The sequence below is a fragment of the Salpingoeca rosetta genome (assembly GCF_000188695.1).
Source record: "Salpingoeca rosetta unplaced genomic scaffold supercont1.14, whole genome shotgun sequence".
NCBI classification, from domain to species: domain Eukaryota; class Choanoflagellata; order Craspedida; family Salpingoecidae; genus Salpingoeca; species Salpingoeca rosetta.
This window is the reverse complement of record NW_004754920.1, coordinates 295,450-311,613: the sequence shown is the minus strand read 5'-3', so window position 1 is coordinate 311,613 and position 16,164 is coordinate 295,450. Positions and strand designations below refer to the sequence as shown.

The 16,164-nt window shown below is 53.9% G+C and overlaps 2 protein-coding genes across 2 annotated transcripts; one reads left to right on the top strand and one right to left on the bottom strand.

The window, feature by feature from the left end:
- The first annotated feature begins 19 nt into the window (after nucleotides 1-19).
- On the top strand, nucleotides 20-12,981 carry PTSG_12409 (uncharacterized protein). The gene is made up of 37 exons (XM_004993013.1): nucleotides 20-317; nucleotides 488-654; nucleotides 779-1,099; nucleotides 1,384-1,421; nucleotides 1,727-1,798; nucleotides 2,131-2,432; nucleotides 2,660-2,722; nucleotides 2,865-3,149; nucleotides 3,349-3,447; nucleotides 3,717-3,803; nucleotides 4,019-4,184; nucleotides 4,440-4,511; nucleotides 4,705-4,752; nucleotides 4,983-5,211; nucleotides 5,454-5,499; nucleotides 5,713-5,786; nucleotides 5,956-6,065; nucleotides 6,304-6,371; nucleotides 6,596-6,650; nucleotides 6,986-7,149; nucleotides 7,382-7,555; nucleotides 7,822-8,107; nucleotides 8,389-8,504; nucleotides 8,729-8,821; nucleotides 9,039-9,101; nucleotides 9,245-9,320; nucleotides 9,600-9,681; nucleotides 9,878-10,028; nucleotides 10,227-10,346; nucleotides 10,581-10,675; nucleotides 10,882-11,005; nucleotides 11,265-11,359; nucleotides 11,619-11,709; nucleotides 11,905-11,979; nucleotides 12,148-12,204; nucleotides 12,424-12,642; nucleotides 12,820-12,981. Exons 1-37 carry the CDS (start codon nucleotides 72-74, stop codon nucleotides 12,943-12,945), a joined length of 4,755 nt encoding a protein of 1,584 aa, XP_004993070.1. The 5' UTR covers nucleotides 20-71; the 3' UTR covers nucleotides 12,946-12,981.
- A 365-nt stretch (nucleotides 12,982-13,346) lies between these two features.
- PTSG_06176 (beta-lactamase domain-containing protein) lies at nucleotides 13,347-15,945 on the bottom strand. Its single transcript, XM_004993012.1, has 4 exons — nucleotides 14,645-15,945; nucleotides 14,120-14,248; nucleotides 13,664-13,949; nucleotides 13,347-13,473 (listed from the first exon to the last, which is right to left on the bottom strand). Exons 1-4 carry the CDS (start codon nucleotides 15,881-15,883, stop codon nucleotides 13,394-13,396), a joined length of 1,734 nt encoding a protein of 577 aa, XP_004993069.1. The 5' UTR covers nucleotides 15,884-15,945; the 3' UTR covers nucleotides 13,347-13,393.
- Between the last annotated feature and the right edge of the window lie 219 nt (nucleotides 15,946-16,164).

Below are 16,164 nucleotides of genomic sequence, written 5' to 3'. Positions count from 1 at the left end.
TTCCTTCCTTCCTTCCTTCCTTCCTTCCTTCCTTCCTTCCTTCTTTGTGCAGACACTGAGGTGCAGCAGGCATGAGCTCGACGCCTCGGCGGGACCCCCACCGCAGCAATGCCGCAGTTTCAGCGTCGGCATCTCGCTCTGCTTCCACCAAGGCAACATCGCGACCTTCCACGTTCCCAGCCTCACCAACCGTCACGACAACGACGCCGAGCCCCACAGCCACACAGGCAACAACGACCCGGGCCACAAGCCAGGACCAGAGTGCTCGCACGTCCCGCACAGCAACCTCACACGCTGCTCATCGCATGGCGTCGAAGGTCGGAGTCATGGCTGCATCCCAGGGTGCAGATCTTGGCTGAGAGCGTGCTGGCGCGGCTTGCCTTTTGTTCCGTGTTGCTGGTTGTCTGACCCAAATGCACGCCAACATGCTGTGTGCAAGTGCTCACCTGCATACGTCATCCTGTGTAACGCGTACACGCACTCCCAGGAGCCGGCGGTGGGAAACCCAAACTCTGGCACCGTGAAGCGCGAGCGCCAGCGGCGGATGAAAGAGATTATGGACCAGCGCAACGCCATCGCGGCCAAGCTAGCAGAGGCACAGCGCGTTGCCCAGCAGCGCAAGCAGCTGCTCCTCCAACAATTTGGATCGCTCGGGTACGAACACACACACACATACATACACACACACACACACCTGTGCCCGCTGCCGCTCCTTGTGTTGCTGTTGAGTGATGTAGAGTCCTTGCTCTCTCCCCGAACGCGAATGGTGTGGTGGCAGGCCTGGGGGACCCTCTCCTCGGAGTGCGCGCAGGCGAAATGTGGGTGATGTTGGTTCGGATATGGGCGATGGCGATGACACGTGGCAAGGGGCGGGACCGATGCCCTTTGATGCCATGTCGACGTCGTCTCGACCGCAGGACAACGCAGGGCCGCAGTGGTCGACCCCATATCCACACAAGGCATCGGCAAGGCGCAGACACAGGCACATGCAACAGCAGCGAGAGCAACTTGAGCAGTTGCGTGACGACGGAGACAGCTTGCAGCGACGCAATATGGAGCTGGGTCGCGATCATGCACGACCAGACTCTGCAGACACAATGTCAGTTGCCAGCGACGCGAGGGCAGGCGTGGAATGGGAGAGCGAGTGAAGTGTGTGTGTGTGTGTGTGTGTGTGTGTGTGTGTGTGTGTGTGTGTGTGTGTGTGCGTACGTGTGCGTGCATGCGTACGTGTGCGACAAGCTGCAGCTTGGAGTTGTGCCAGCGCGTGAGTATACACACACACGCACAAACTCATTTTGCAGCTATATCCGTGGCGTTATTTCCTTCAATGCTGCTCTCACCTTCATGTTGCTGTTGTGTGATCGCCGCACCCCTTGTCCACAGCATCCCCGAGCGATTTCTTGGCACCATCGAGCCTGAAGGTGTGGCTACAGCTGGTGCTGTGCTGGCAGATACTGAGCCTTGTTCCACATGTGGAGGCACTCCATTGGCGTAATGTAACACACACATACACATACACACATACATACACATACATATACATACATACACATGCACATGCACATGCACATGCACATACGCATACACATGCACATACACATGCTCATACACATGATCTCTCGGTCTTACACGCTGCCATGTGCATACTAACGAACACACACACGTACACACACATACATACATACATACACACACATGCACATGCACGTGCGCGCACGCGGGTAAGACGCGGACACGACGTTGCAGGATGTGCGTGCGTGGAGAGAGAATTACATTCACGAGGGCGGGATGAACCCAGGTGCAGCACACGTGCGCTCGATTCAAGTTGTGTGCGTGTGTGTGTGTGTGTGTGTGTGTGTGTGTGTGGGTGTGGGTGTGTACATATGTTTGGGAGGAAATCTGACGAGTTGATGGGTTGATCGAGTGTGGTTTCCGCAACCACCTTTGCTGTCACGCCTGCCTCACATGTTGATCCATCGTCATCACTGCTTTACATCACACTCATGTTCTTCCCCACTCACACGTTCACACACACGCACACACGCACACAATCGGATGCACAATTGCACACACGAACACACACGCACATCCGCCCGCCATCCATCGACCGACACGCCACCTGATTGGCAGCAACGCTGCAATCGTTGCATGAGGTGGAGCGGAGGTGCACTGACGCAGCGAAACGACCGAACACGCATGATGACACGCGCGATCACAATGCACACGCACCAACAGCAACAGCAGCAGCACATGCAACCAACACCCGTGCAAGCAATGCAACACAGTTTGCGGCAACACAGCCAGAGCCAAACACGACCACGGCAATGACGACCAGCGACCTGGCAGTGATGTTGCAGCAATTGCGCAATCAGGATGCGGCCAACGCGACGACGTCGCCAGAGATGATCCGTCTGCTCATCCAGCAGGAGCTGGTGCGTTGTGTTGTGTTGTGTGTTGCGTTGTGTGTGTGTGTGTGTTGTGTGTGTGTGTGTGTGTGTGTGTGTGTGTGTTGTTGTTGTGTGTGTGTGTGTGTGTGTGTGTGTGTGTGTGTGTGTGTGTGTGTGTGTGTGTGTGTGTGTGTGTGTGTCGAGCTGGACATGCGAGGGTCTTGGATCCAGGCGCTCTCAACCCATGCAAATTGTCGCGGGTTTGCTTGCAGGCACGGACGCATGTGACACCAGTCAATGATTCTGCCGTCGGTGAAGAAGCAACAGAGGAAGAGGTAAAGCGACTGATATACATCTGTCTCTCTCATTCTGTCTGTTTCTGCCTCTCGCACGCTCATGTCGCACACACACACACACAATGCACACACCCAATGCACACACACACACACATGCACACGTCCCCTCGCACAATGTCAGCGCATGGAGGCGCGCCGCCTGCGTCAGCTGCACCAGCAGGCCGAAATCTTGAAGAAGGAAGCCGAGTTGAAACGCCTTCAGCGAGAATTGGATGCGTTTGAACAACCCCAACCAAGCGAAGGACAAGCGCCGCCACTCACGCCACCGGAACAGGCAACTGACGTTCTAAATCCTGGACCGTACGACCGCGAGTCCGGGTTTGTCATATATTTTGACTTTGCCTGCAGGCTTCCGTCGTGGCTGCGTCGCTGCTCCCTCAGCTACCAGCTCTACGCAGGCGGCAAGGTATGTTGCGTTGTTGCGTGCGTGTGCGTGTGTGTGCGCGCGTGCACGTGTGTGTGTGTGTTGCGTTAGTCCGTGTGTGTGTGTGCGTTTGTGCGCGTCTATGTCAATTAATGCTCGCTCTCCAAATACTGATTCCATTCACGTCTTCGACTCACATCTTCTCCACGACCACACGACGCCAACACCGCTTCTCGGGCAGCCGCAGTCACGTGTGCAGACGTGTCTGCCGGTGAACGCGGAGCCAATGGAGATGACAACATCCTCATCTTCACCACTCATGCAGTGCATCTTCCACAAGGTGAAAACTGCTGCTTACACGTCCAATTGCTGTTGCTTTGTTGGGGTTGGTTTGTGCTTACTTGCCGGGTTTGTTTTCAAGCAGGTTGGCGTGTTTGCTGCGCCGTTTCTCTCACACAATACACACACACACATTTGCATACACACTCTTGCACACACATACACTTGCATACACACACTCTTGCACGTACACACACTCTCTCTTGCACGCACACTCACTTGCACACTGACACGCGCATGCCATCACCTTTGCACGTGTCTCATGTGCAGGCGTTTTTCGCCATCCGTCAGTGCCCGCCATTGCCCACGCTCCACCTCATCATCGAACTCAGAAACAGAACAGCAACCTCAGACGAGGTGTGCGTGTGTGTGTGTGTGTGTGTGTGTGTGTGTGTGTGTGTGTGTGTGTGTGTGTGTGTGTGTGTGTGTGTGTGTGTGTGTGTTGTGCGTGTGTGTGTGTGTGTGTGTTGTGTGTGTGTGTGTTGTACTTGCATATATTAGGTACAACCACCAGCCCACCACCTCCAAGCTCACGTTCCGCCCATTTCACCCGACGCCACCATGCACATCAGGGCACGCTGGCTGCGTGGTGCAAGCTGTACTTCTTCTCGCAGAAGCAGCTGGTGAGTGGGCGGTGGCGCTTACGGCTCCTCCAGCCACCAAAAGATGAGTCATGTTTCTCCACGGACACACTCGTCGCCCCTTCCTTTCATGGCGCCGATCTCTGCGTTCGTCTTGGTGAGTTGACGACATGGTGCTCTGTGTGTGTGTGTGTGTGCGTGTGCGTGCGTGTGTGTGAGTGTGTGGGGGGGTATGTGTGCGTGTGTGTGCGCGCGTGTATGGTGTGCGTGTGGTGTGTGCGTTGGGCATCAGCGTGTTGCGTGCTGCTGTCTCTCTCTGTACTTCACACACACGCGCGCATGCACACACACACGCACGCGCGCATGCACGCACACAATTGCTCCAACTCTCTCACTTCACACTCTTCATCAGTTGACGGGCGTGCGCAGTCACAACACGATGCACTTGATGTTGAACCAAAGCGACACCTCTACCTTCCCAATGGTTTGTGCATGCTATCTTCTCATCATTGCTCCCGGCACACCATGAATTGCACTCGCGTGCGTGCGTGCTCGCTCGTGAAATCATGGACTTTGTGACTGCTTGTGTTCTCACTCATGATGATGATGATGATGATGATGATGATGATGATGATGATGATGACCTCCCCCACGCCACGGCTCGTGCTCGCATACAGGTGTTGTTGGACAAGACGTGGTTTATCTGCTGCAGCTCAAGGCAAAGCGTGAGTTGCTGTTCATCGGGGACTGGGGAGGGGGTGGCTGACAACGTGCCCGTGCATGTGCATGTACAGACTTGCGCTTGTTGCAATGACAAACGTCCCGTTTTGTTACACGCACGTTCGCACACGCACAGAAACAATCACACACACACACACACAATCACACACAAACAATCACACACACACAATCACAACAACAACAACACACATGCGCACATGGAACTACCTTGCAGAGACGGAGGACAAACTGAAGCGCCAACAGCTCATGTTTGAGCGACAGAAGAAAGAACAGGAAGAAGAGCAGAAGAAGTTGCTGGCACAAATGTCCAAGAAAGCGTCCGTCAAGTCTGGACTAAATGGAACAGTGGACAAAAGTTCCAAAAGCACGCGCGCAGCCACTGCATACAACAGTACGAACGACAGCGGCGAAACCCCCGCGCCTCTCAATCTTTCGGATCTCAGGTCAGTCGTGGTGGAGGTGATTTATTGAGGATTCGTGTGTGCTTGTCTGATTGTCTGTGCGTTTGCCTTTGTACGCGCGCATATGTTCATGTGTGTGTGTGCTGTGTGTGTGTGTGATGTGTGTGTGTGATGTGTGTGCATGTGCATGTGGATGTGCGTGTGTGCTTGTGTTGCTGTTCCATCTGATGCTATTGTGACATTTGTGTGCCTTTATGAACACGCGCGCACAACACATCCACCAGCGGCTTGTCCGTGGCATCGGCATTTCATCTCCTCAGCGACAAGAACGTGAGAATACGGTCATTTGTGTGTGTGTGCGTGTGTGTGTGCGTGTGTGTGCGAGTGTGCATCTGCACGGTGTGTGTGTCATGTCACTCTTTCGACCAAGCTTTCACCGATTCGTTGAAGCTTGTTCAACTCCGTTCACCCGCTCATTTTAGCATCAATCCACTGACGCACCAATCCATCCATCCATCCGCCCGTCCGTGTACACGTGCACAGGCGCTCCCGCTCGCCATCAACATCACGGCAGTGCTTGGATTTCTCCAAAACGCAGAAGAAAAGCTGGCGGCGCGGTGTGTGAAGACGTGACGTGATTATGGTGTTTGAACACCGTGTTGTTCTTGCGAAACGCTGTTGCTCGCTGTTCACATGTACATGCGCGCGACAGGGCATCGTTTGTTTTGATGTTGCTCGACACATACTCTTACTCGCTCGCATCCTCACTCACACGCACACTCGCAGCAATGCACTGCCGACATGGGCGTGTGTCCGTTTGTCGCTGGTTCTTCCGTCAAACACAAACATGGCTGCGCTCACGCTGTCGCAGACAATGTCCGAGCTCTTTTACATCAGTACGTGTCTTGCGTGACCGCTAGCTGGCACTCACCACCATTGCACGCTTTATTTACTGTTGCGTCATGCTATTGTCGACTCACATGCGCAGCATGCAAAATGTGTGCGCACGCCCTGGCACAACAATCAGATCGATGTACACATCACTCACACACTACACACACACACATACTCTCTCTCTCAATCCCCCCCCCACACACACACACACGCACACACTCACATTGCTGACTGAAACAGGCGCGGACTCCCATTTCACTGCGGACGACAGTCGGAATCTCACCGTGCACCAACGTCTGATATTGCAGGTGAGTGTTGTGTCCCGCGAGTGTTGTGGTGGTGTGGATGATTGAGTCTTGACATGTACGTGTGTGAACATGTGTTTGTGTACATGTGTGTCTGCGCATGTGCGCATAGTGTGAGTGACCATGCGTGGTTGCCTGTGGCTGCATGTGTGTGAGTGTACGCGTGCCTGTCTTGTTCTCGCTGGCATCATCCGCCCTCATGCCACTGCGCCGCTGTCATGTGAAAGGATATTGAGCTGAACGAAACCGCTGACATCAACATCATGGTGGAGGTCTTGGCTGGTGAGCGCACTCCCGTTGTTGCTGTTGTTCGTGGTGATGATGGAGTTGAATCTCACGAGCTCGCAGCATTCACACAACCACAGGCACCTTCTCCCTCTTTTCCTCATTTGCTTACCTATTTTCCTTCTCTCGCACGCACTCATCTACACCCTTCCCCCACTCACACACACACACACACACACACACACACACACACACACACACTCTCTCTCTCTCTCTCTCTCTCTCTCTCTCTCTCTCTCTCTCTCTCTCTCTCTCTCTCTCTCTCTCGCGCGCGCGCGCGCGCATATGTCGCCCCACCACCGTCATTTCCCCTCCAACGCGCGGCTGTGCAGTGACGGCACGCGAGGATGCAAACACGACCGGGGGCGAGAACCAGCTCTCGTCCCAGTGGAAATCAATGCTGCAGGAAGAACTTCCACAGCCGACAGCGGATGATGTTGAAGCTGCACTGCGCGTGCTGTGGGGCGTCACGCCGCTCGCTTCCATCCCACTTCTCGTACGCGCAGTGCCATCAGTCGTGCTCGTTCGTGGTTTGATGGTGTTATTGTGCACCGTGACATGATGCGTGCTGGAATGCAAGTTGTGCTGTTTGCTGTCAGTTGTGCTGCTCTCACTCACAATGTCATCATACATACACGTTTACACACACGTACACGTACACGTTCACACACACGCATGTACACGCACACACGCATGTACACACGCACGCATTTACACGCACATATCAGGAGACGTCCATTGCGACGATTTCGCTGTCGCCGTGCGAGGATGATGATGAAGACAAGGATGAGGGCGGGCTGGAGAGCCGGCGTGGAAGCAAGAAGCGATCGCATCGGCCAACGGTGACAGGACAACACGATGACGACAACGAAGACAACAACGCGACGCGAATCACTGCAGAGGTGCCACGCTCTCAGGCAGAGACTGCTTCCGACCACCGCACGTCTGAACACACACACACACACACACACACATTGCGCATACGCCTGCACAAATCCCCGCACACATACATACGCACATCCCCCTTCTCCACACACACACACACACACACACACACACACACACACACACACACACACACACACACACACGCACGCACACCTTTTCGCCCACTCATGACCTCCAACTCTCCACCGCCACGCTGCTTTGCGCGTGCATCCCGTTTCAGATTCGGCTCGATGTTGTTGACGATGACGGGAAATTTGCGAATGACAGTGGTTCACGTGCACACACACACACGCTCGCATCAACAGCAGGCGGCGCTTACACAAGCGGCGTTGTGAACTCCAGTCGGCAGCAGCGCACGAGAGGACGGAGTGAGCAGACGAGAGGGAGTGATGGCGATGGTGGTGGTACTGGGACTGGTGGTGGTGTTGGTATCGGTGGTGCACTGACACCCGGCCGTGATCAGACAGGACTTCAGCTGGACCAGGCCCTCAAGCTCATTCCTGATGGTGATGCTTGGTTGTGTTTCTGTGTGTGTGTGCGTGTGTGTGTGTGTGTGTGTGTGTGTGTGTGTGTGTGTGTGTGTGTGTGTGTGTGTGTGTGTGTGTGTGTGCGTGTGTGTGCGTGTGTGTGCGTGTTTCTGTGTGTGTGTGTGTATGTGTGAATCAACCTTTGCTGTGACCGTGCTCGGTTGGGCGCAGCTGTCATGGCAACAGCTCGCACCCTTGTTTCCCATTCTCATGCCGGCATCATCGCGTGTCTCCACGCACATGCCACTCACTGGCCTCAGGCGTGTTCATCTACAAGGAGCGCACACCACCAGCAGAAGTGTTCCAGAGCACGAGTGGCTTTGACCTCTACATTGACGGTGCCCGGTTTCTTCCGTCAAACGCCACAATCACGAAGGTACTGTGACGTTACGGCATGCGCTGTCGGCAATGATGCATGCACGCACACACGTGCAACTTTGCCCCAACTATCTCCTCTCCTTCGAAACGCGATTGTACATGACGGTACATGGTTCCTCTTGCACGATGCATTGCCAAACACGTGATCACACACACACACACACACACACACACACACACACACACACACACACACACACACAACCGTGATGGCCACGTTAGGTTGTGGGGCGCATTTTCAACGTTGGCAAACAAGTGCAGAAGAAAGACATCACCACAAGTCTTGATCTTGATTCCGACGTCTTCAATCCAACCGTATGTGCACGCACTGTTCACTGCCATGATGATGAGAAGGGAAGAGTGTGTGTTGGGAGGTAATGTGAGTGGGTCAGGCAGAGGGAGCAAGTGAGTGAGAGGAGCGTTAGAGAGCAAGACAGATATCGAGGCAGCGCATGCAAGCTCACACACAAGCAAAACAACCCAAACACATACACAATTGTGCATTCGGTCTGAAACGCCCATGTCCCATCAGTACAACTTTCGACTGGAGTTCCGCGAGCCAATCTTTACTCCGACGTCCACCCTCGTTGTCCAGGTCTGTGTGCGTTGCCGCCGATACACACACGCGAGAACGGACATACAGACACACCCACGCAGACTCCCACGCACGCGCATAGGTGCACACACATCTGCACACACGCACATTCACTCGCCTTCCCCTCTCTTGTCGTGCTGAAGGTGTACACAATCGACCGCTTCTCAAATGAGCTTGTCATAATTGGCTATGCAGCCATCAACCTGTTTTGCTTGCACGGTGAGTCAGAAACTGTCACACCCTCGCCCCGCTTTGCTGTGCTGTGCTGTGTTGTGCTGTGTGCGAGCGTGGAATGATTGTGCCTCGTGCTTGTGTTTGCACTTGCGAGGGTAAGCATGCATGCCGTTGTGTGTGTGTGTGTGTGTGTGTGTGTGTGTGTGTGTGTGTGTGTGTGTGTGTGTGTGTGTGTGTGTGTGTGTGTGTGTGTGTGTGTGTGTGTCCCCACAAGTAAGCTCTTTTTTCACCTCTTCGGATCTCTCCGTTCATGACTTGGGTCAGGAACGAATGAGGCCCCAGATTCTGACACGCTCGGACAAGCGGTCGCACTCAACGAGGGTGGACACCAAATCCGCCTGCACAGGTCTGATCTTGGCACGCCTTTGCTGCTTCTTTCAGACTTGAAAACACACACATACACATACATACACACATACACACATACACACACACACACACATACACACACACTCGCACAAACACAAACACACACAACTACGTACACAAATTATGCACACATGCCCCTTGTTCATCTCACGGGATTGCCAATCTGTTTGCAGTCAACCGTTTGCTGGGTCAGACCGTCCACATGTGTCTGTGCTCGCCGAGAAGCCGGTTGTGCCGTGTGCGTCCCTGCTGGTGCGACTGCTGCCGGCGCTCAAAGATGACGATGGCAACGCCCTGTCTATGGCCGACATCCCAAAGGCAGAGGTTCGTTGACTGGTGGTGCGTATTTGCGAGCGTGTGTTGTCGGTGCCGTTACACCTGTGATGGCTGCTGCAGTACACTTGACTTTACACACATTCCTTTACTCACCGCCATGCCGCATGTGCAATCGTGCCTACCATCCTTGCCCCTCGGCATCTCCCCATCCCGTGCAATGTCCCTTCCCCCCTCCCCCAAATCCAGTGGCAATCGAGTGGGCTTGTCGTTCCGGCGCCATTGTATCGCTCTGCCGCGTACGCCTCTGTCGCATGTGCGCCCGTACACGGCGAGCCGCACATCTACCAGCAGCTCGTGCAGCGAGAGGTTCGTGCTTGCGTGTGCATATATGTGTGCGTGTCTGTCTGTCTGGCTGGCTGTCTTTGTGTCTGTCTCTGTCTGTCTGGCTGTCTTTGTGTCTGTCTGTCTGTCTGTCTGCTTGAAAGCTCGTTTTGTGTTTGGCAACACGAACAACATGTAAACAGTGCATGCTCATTACGTTGACTTCTCATTCTCCTCTGCGCCATTTTGCGCCCCTCTTCCCCCCCGGCTATGTTCCAGGTGGAGAGCGTGCGTAATGTGTGCGCTGTCATTGCTGACGAGAAGCAGAAAAAGACCCTCTCCACCGACAAGCGACGCCACCACTTCATTCGCAAGTGCGTCTGCTTTTGTGTTGTTCAGTTTCTTGCCACGTAACAGCGTTCACAGACCACATCTCACAATGCACGCAGGCCATACACAAACAGCACACGACTTGCCTTGCAACCTCAAACCTCGACATCAAAAAGCCTCCATCTCACACCATTCATTTCTCTCGCGACCAACATGTATTCGACACGCAACACATCACTGCCGACATCAGTCGCTTAACCCGCTCGACAGGAAAAGCGGCCCAGTTCATGGACTTGAGTTTCATCGTGCCAGTGATGGCTGTGCATGGCTTGCATCTCTTCATCGAACGAGCCGTCAACCTGCCAAAGTCAAAGGTGTGCCTGTGTGTGGTGTGTGTGTGCAAAAATGTGTGTGTGTGTGTGTGGTTGCCGTATTGGTAGCAAAGCCTTCGTCCTTTGAGACGAAAATGTGACAGCATAAAACACATGAATCACTGCATGCGTCGTTGTGTGGTGCTGTCGCAACTCCCAGCTCTTCACACACACACACACACACACAAACACAAACACACGCATACATGTGTGCCGTTTCCTTTTGCCATTCACCTTCCCCCAAACCTTCCAATGCACCCAGCCTGCCGTTGCTGTTGCGTCGCTGTGTCCTCCGGCCTCGCTATTCTTCAACGATTCCGTCGACCCGGATGACCGCTCCATTCAGTGGACACAAGGGTCCGTTTGTTTGTGTGTGTGTGTGTGTGTTTCTTTCTTTCTTTCTTTCTTTCTTTCTTTCTTTCTTTCTTTCTTTCTTTCTTTCTTTCTTTCTTTCTTTCTTTCTTTCTTTCTTTCTTTCTTTCTTTCTTTCTTTCTTTCTTTCTTTCTTTCTTTCTTTCTTTGCTGTGCAATTACCGCACACGAAGCGTGATGTGGTGTGGTTGCCTCTGCTTTCGCCGTGCCCCATTCACCAATGCCAGCTTCGTCCGCATCGCAGATGGAGTGTCGACGAGCCCATGTGCGCTCTTCGCAGCCCAATCTGGACCGATGTCCCACTCACATTCAAGGACAAAGTCGAAGCGAAATCGGTGCGTCATGTGTGTGTGTGTATTTTTTTGTGTATTTGTGGAGTTGTGTGGTTGCGTGTGTATGTGTGTGTATTTGTGTAGTTGTGTGGTTGCGTGTGTGAAAATGTACGGCAGGTGTCTGTACATACACTTGTTAGTGCAACAGTGAGCCACGAGGGCCCAGCTACACTCACATGTGCACTTGCTTCCTTGCAGATGTTTGTGATCGAAGTGTTTGCTATCGACTACAAGGGCGCGTCAGCTATCCCTCAGGCCCACACATACTTCTCGGTACTGCTGCTTAAATACATACGCGTTTGGTATTGCGTGCATGTGTGCACATGTACACGGGGTTGCGCTTTCTGCCGTGTGGTGGATCTATCCCATCTCGTCCATCGCAATATTGTTCAGCTCACCGATGTCTCCCTGCAATCCTCTGCTGCACTATTGAATGTTCAGTGCGTCAAGGCAGGCCAATTTGTTGCTTGTGGCGGGTTTAGGCTACCGCTCTTTCTGGTGCGTACCTTATCTGCTTGCTTGTTTGTTTGTTTGTTTGTTTGTTTGTTTGTTTGTTTGTTTGTTTGTTTGTTTGTTTGCTTGTTTGTTTGCTTGTTTATCTACTTGTTTGTTTGTTTGTTTGGTACTCATCCAAACAGGCACGACTGCAAGCGTGACCATCCCACTCTGTTTGTTCCTTGGTGCCACTCACATCCGCTTCCAACGTCACCGGTGCAGGGCAAAGCCAACGTGGACGTGCTTGCAAGCATGATGGAGATCGACTCTCCACAGGAGTTTGAGGGTATCCTTGACCAGGCTGTGAAGAAGAAGCAGCTGAAAGTGGTGGAGGGCGGATACGTTGTTGTGCACTCGGCGGACGCGCGAATAAGTCTGGATCTTGCGTGCCAGCACGAGCTTGTTGACGCATACCCTCGTTTTATCGACAAGAAATCAAAGGTGATTGTTTGTGTGTGTGTGTGATTGTACATGTGCGCAGGGACACTGTGTGCACCTGTTTCCTGCCCTCTGTCCTGATGTCAGCGCATCTCTACTCACAACCCACGCTGACATGCGATGGTTTACGGTCCGCCTTCGTGTCCTCGCTTCTCCTCGTCTCACAATTGCTGTGTTCAGACCATCACCAAGTCCAAGCCCATCCCTTCAGTGCTCAAGAGCAAACAGACAATGGACGACCTTGAAGCGAAAGTGGAAACCATCATGGCGCACACCATCTTTGCTGGCAACGATAGCGAAGCCTAAGTGGTTGATCCAGTGTGTGTGTGTGTGTGTGTGTGTGTGTGTGTGTGTGTGTGTGTGTGTGTGTGAGGGTATTCATGTGTACATTTTTGTGCGGATTGTGTCGATTTTGTGCACCTGCATGTCAGACCGCACCGCTGATGCCGTTCCCGTTTTATGACAACTTATGAACATATCTTCTTCCGAGCTGTGCTCTACCCCTCTTCCCTGCCCCTCCCCCAAGCGTGTTGCCTTGTTGTGTTACTTGCGTAAGAGTGGAGATCAATCTGTTCAGAAATAATTGTAAACGTACCTCTTGGTCAACCAAGTGGCATGCCATGCACACAGTGCAGGGTCATGTAACAAAACAAAGCAAGGAAATTATGGAAGCATGTGATAGCCCACACGAATCACGCAACGGCGTGAAGTGCAGCATGTCACTGAAGCAAATAAAGCGGCATGAGATTTGACTTCACATGATCGCGCACAACCGGCTCTTCTTCTTGTGATTCAAGATGGGTTGTGTCGATGATTCTGATGATTTGCCTGTAGCTAAATGGAAGGAGCGGAGTCACATGTCGCGCGTGCGTGAGGTCACGAGCACTGCAGATTGCAAAGAGGGTGGGTCTTAAAGCCTAGCACACGTGCGAATGTCGATCTGCCCACATTTACATTCACGCCTGCATGCACACACGCACACGCATACGCACACGCAAGCACGCATCCATAGGGGCATACGTACGCTGTGCAGATGATGCCGAGGACGTGCTGTACAATGGTGCGGATGTCTTTGTTGCTGTCTGCTTGATTTCCTGCACGGCAGCCTTGGCCTTGTCGCACACGTCGGGCTGTGCAGTGGTCATCTCGCACCCCTTTGCCAGGATGCCGCGGTCGTAACCGGCAACAAAGTCGACGGCATCAAAGCCCTTTTGGCGCAGCAGCGACACGGCAATGGCGCTGCGGAATCCGCCGAGGCAGTACACGACATACTTCTTGTCGCGGTCCAGTGCAGAGCACGACTGGGGGAGCTGTGGGGATTGATGGTTTGGTGGAGGGGGAATCGTGTGAGGATGAGCGTGCACGAGAGCAATGCGAAGCAAAGAAGAGAGGGGCAAACGTGCAAGCACACACACACACACAAATATACGCGTGCATGCACCAGACACACACATACATACACACATACGCACAAACACACCTCTGCGAGGGGCAGGTTGATGGATCCCTTGACGTGGCCGCGAACGACGCACGAGTACTCGCCAGATGTGCGCGTGTCCACAATGACATAGCCCTTGGCCTGGAGCTGGCGGATGGTGTCAGCGTTCTCCTGATGATGATGATGATGATGATGATGATGATGATGATGATGATGATGATGATGATGATGATGATGATGATGATGATGATGATGATGATGATGATGATGATGATGATGATGATGATGATGATGTGATGGTAACGTGGTTGTGATGGAGGAGGGCAGGGAAGGGGGAGGGGACGATGGTGTTAGTGTCAGGGGAAACAAATGAAAGCAGAGAAGAAGATGTACAAGCCAGCCAACATAGGCAACCAACAAGAAATCAAGTTCATGCACACAACGACATGTTCGCAAACACATGCTTGCATGCATGTACACACACACACACACCCTCTCACACACATGCACACGCACGCACACATACACACACACGCACACACGCACACACTGTCTATCTCTGCTTACCACTGTGATCTTGTCAAACTTGTCCACGGGCTCGCCGGCCTCAATCCAGGTCTTCATGCCAGACTTGAGGTTGCCGATGATCTGCTGGGCATAGCCGATGCGGCCCAGTCGCTCAATGGCCTCCTTGCCCTTGCCTTCCTCGGCAATGATGAGCACCTTTGCCTTGGGCGCGATGAGCGTGCCCACCCAGATAGCAAAGTTGCCGTCCTCATACTCCAGGTGCACGCCACCGCCGAGGCCGAGTGGGATGTTGAGAGCGCCCTTGATGTGGCCGGCGGCAAAAGGCCCGGCGTTGCGCGTGTCGAGGATGACGACGTCGTCGCCCATGGCGGCCTTGAACTCGGAGATGGACAGTGATGTTACATTCTCCACCTCCCTGTCAAGGTCGTCGGCACCCTTCATGTTGGCCATGACGGCGCTGGGAAAGTACTGTGGCGCGGCGTCGAGACCGGTTGTGTTGAACTCGATGAACTTCTGCTCGTCGTCAATCTGCAGAGCAGGGTTGGTCTCCTTCTCCTTGCCGATGGTGGAGGAGAGATCTGCGCTGATGCCCTTGCCGCAGGGCGAGCCGGGCCCGTGGGCGGGGAAGACGAGGCACTCGTCCGGCAGGGAGAGGATCTTCTCGCGCAGGGACTTGAACATCATCTTGGAGAGCACCTCTGGGGTGAGGTCCGGGTTGAGGGCGCCGACGAGGTCTGGGCGCCCGCAGCCGCCAACGAAGAGCGTGTCGCCGGTGAAGGCCATGATGGCCTTGTCTGTGGCACGCTCAACAACAACCCAGGTGACGCAGCCCGGGGTGTGGCCGGGGGTGGGCATAGCGCGGATGGCGTACTTGCTGGAGAGCAGCAGCATCTCGCCGTCCCCGCAGGGGTAATGCGGGAACTGGGCGCCGGCGTCCTCGCCGATGAAGATGGTTGCGCCGTAGCGCTTGTGCAGCTCCATGTGGCCGGAGACAAAGTCGGCGTGCAGGTGCGACTCCAGCACGCCCTTGAGCTTGAGGTTGTGGTCCTGCAGGTACTTGGAGTAGATGCCGATGTCGCGGCGCGGGTCCACGATGAAGCAGTTGCCTTCGTGGCACACCATGTACGAGCCGTGCGCCAAGCACTCGAGGTAGAACGTGTACAGGGTCAAGCCATCCTCCAGCTTGAGCGTCTTCGTTGGCTCCTCCACATTGGAAGTGGTCGCAGAAGGTAGGGAGGTGGAGGCGCTTGTCTTGGCCTTTACTGCCGTGTTGGCCATGGTGCTGTTTGAGTTTTTGAGCGCTGTGCTGTGAGTACTGCGAAGACTTGTCGATCGCTCGCTTTGCTCTGTGGAAATGACACCAAGTCTGTCCTGGCCAGCACTCAGCGGAGGGTCTGCCGTGTTGCTGAGCCATTGTGCACCTCCTTGTGTGTGTGCTGGCGAGATACTGGCTGTTTTGTTGCGTTCGCATCGTGGGATGATGAAACCTGATTGACGTAAGGAGCCAAATAAATTGCGCTGGGAACGTTCGGGGTCGTGTTCACTGTGAGGTCATCCGC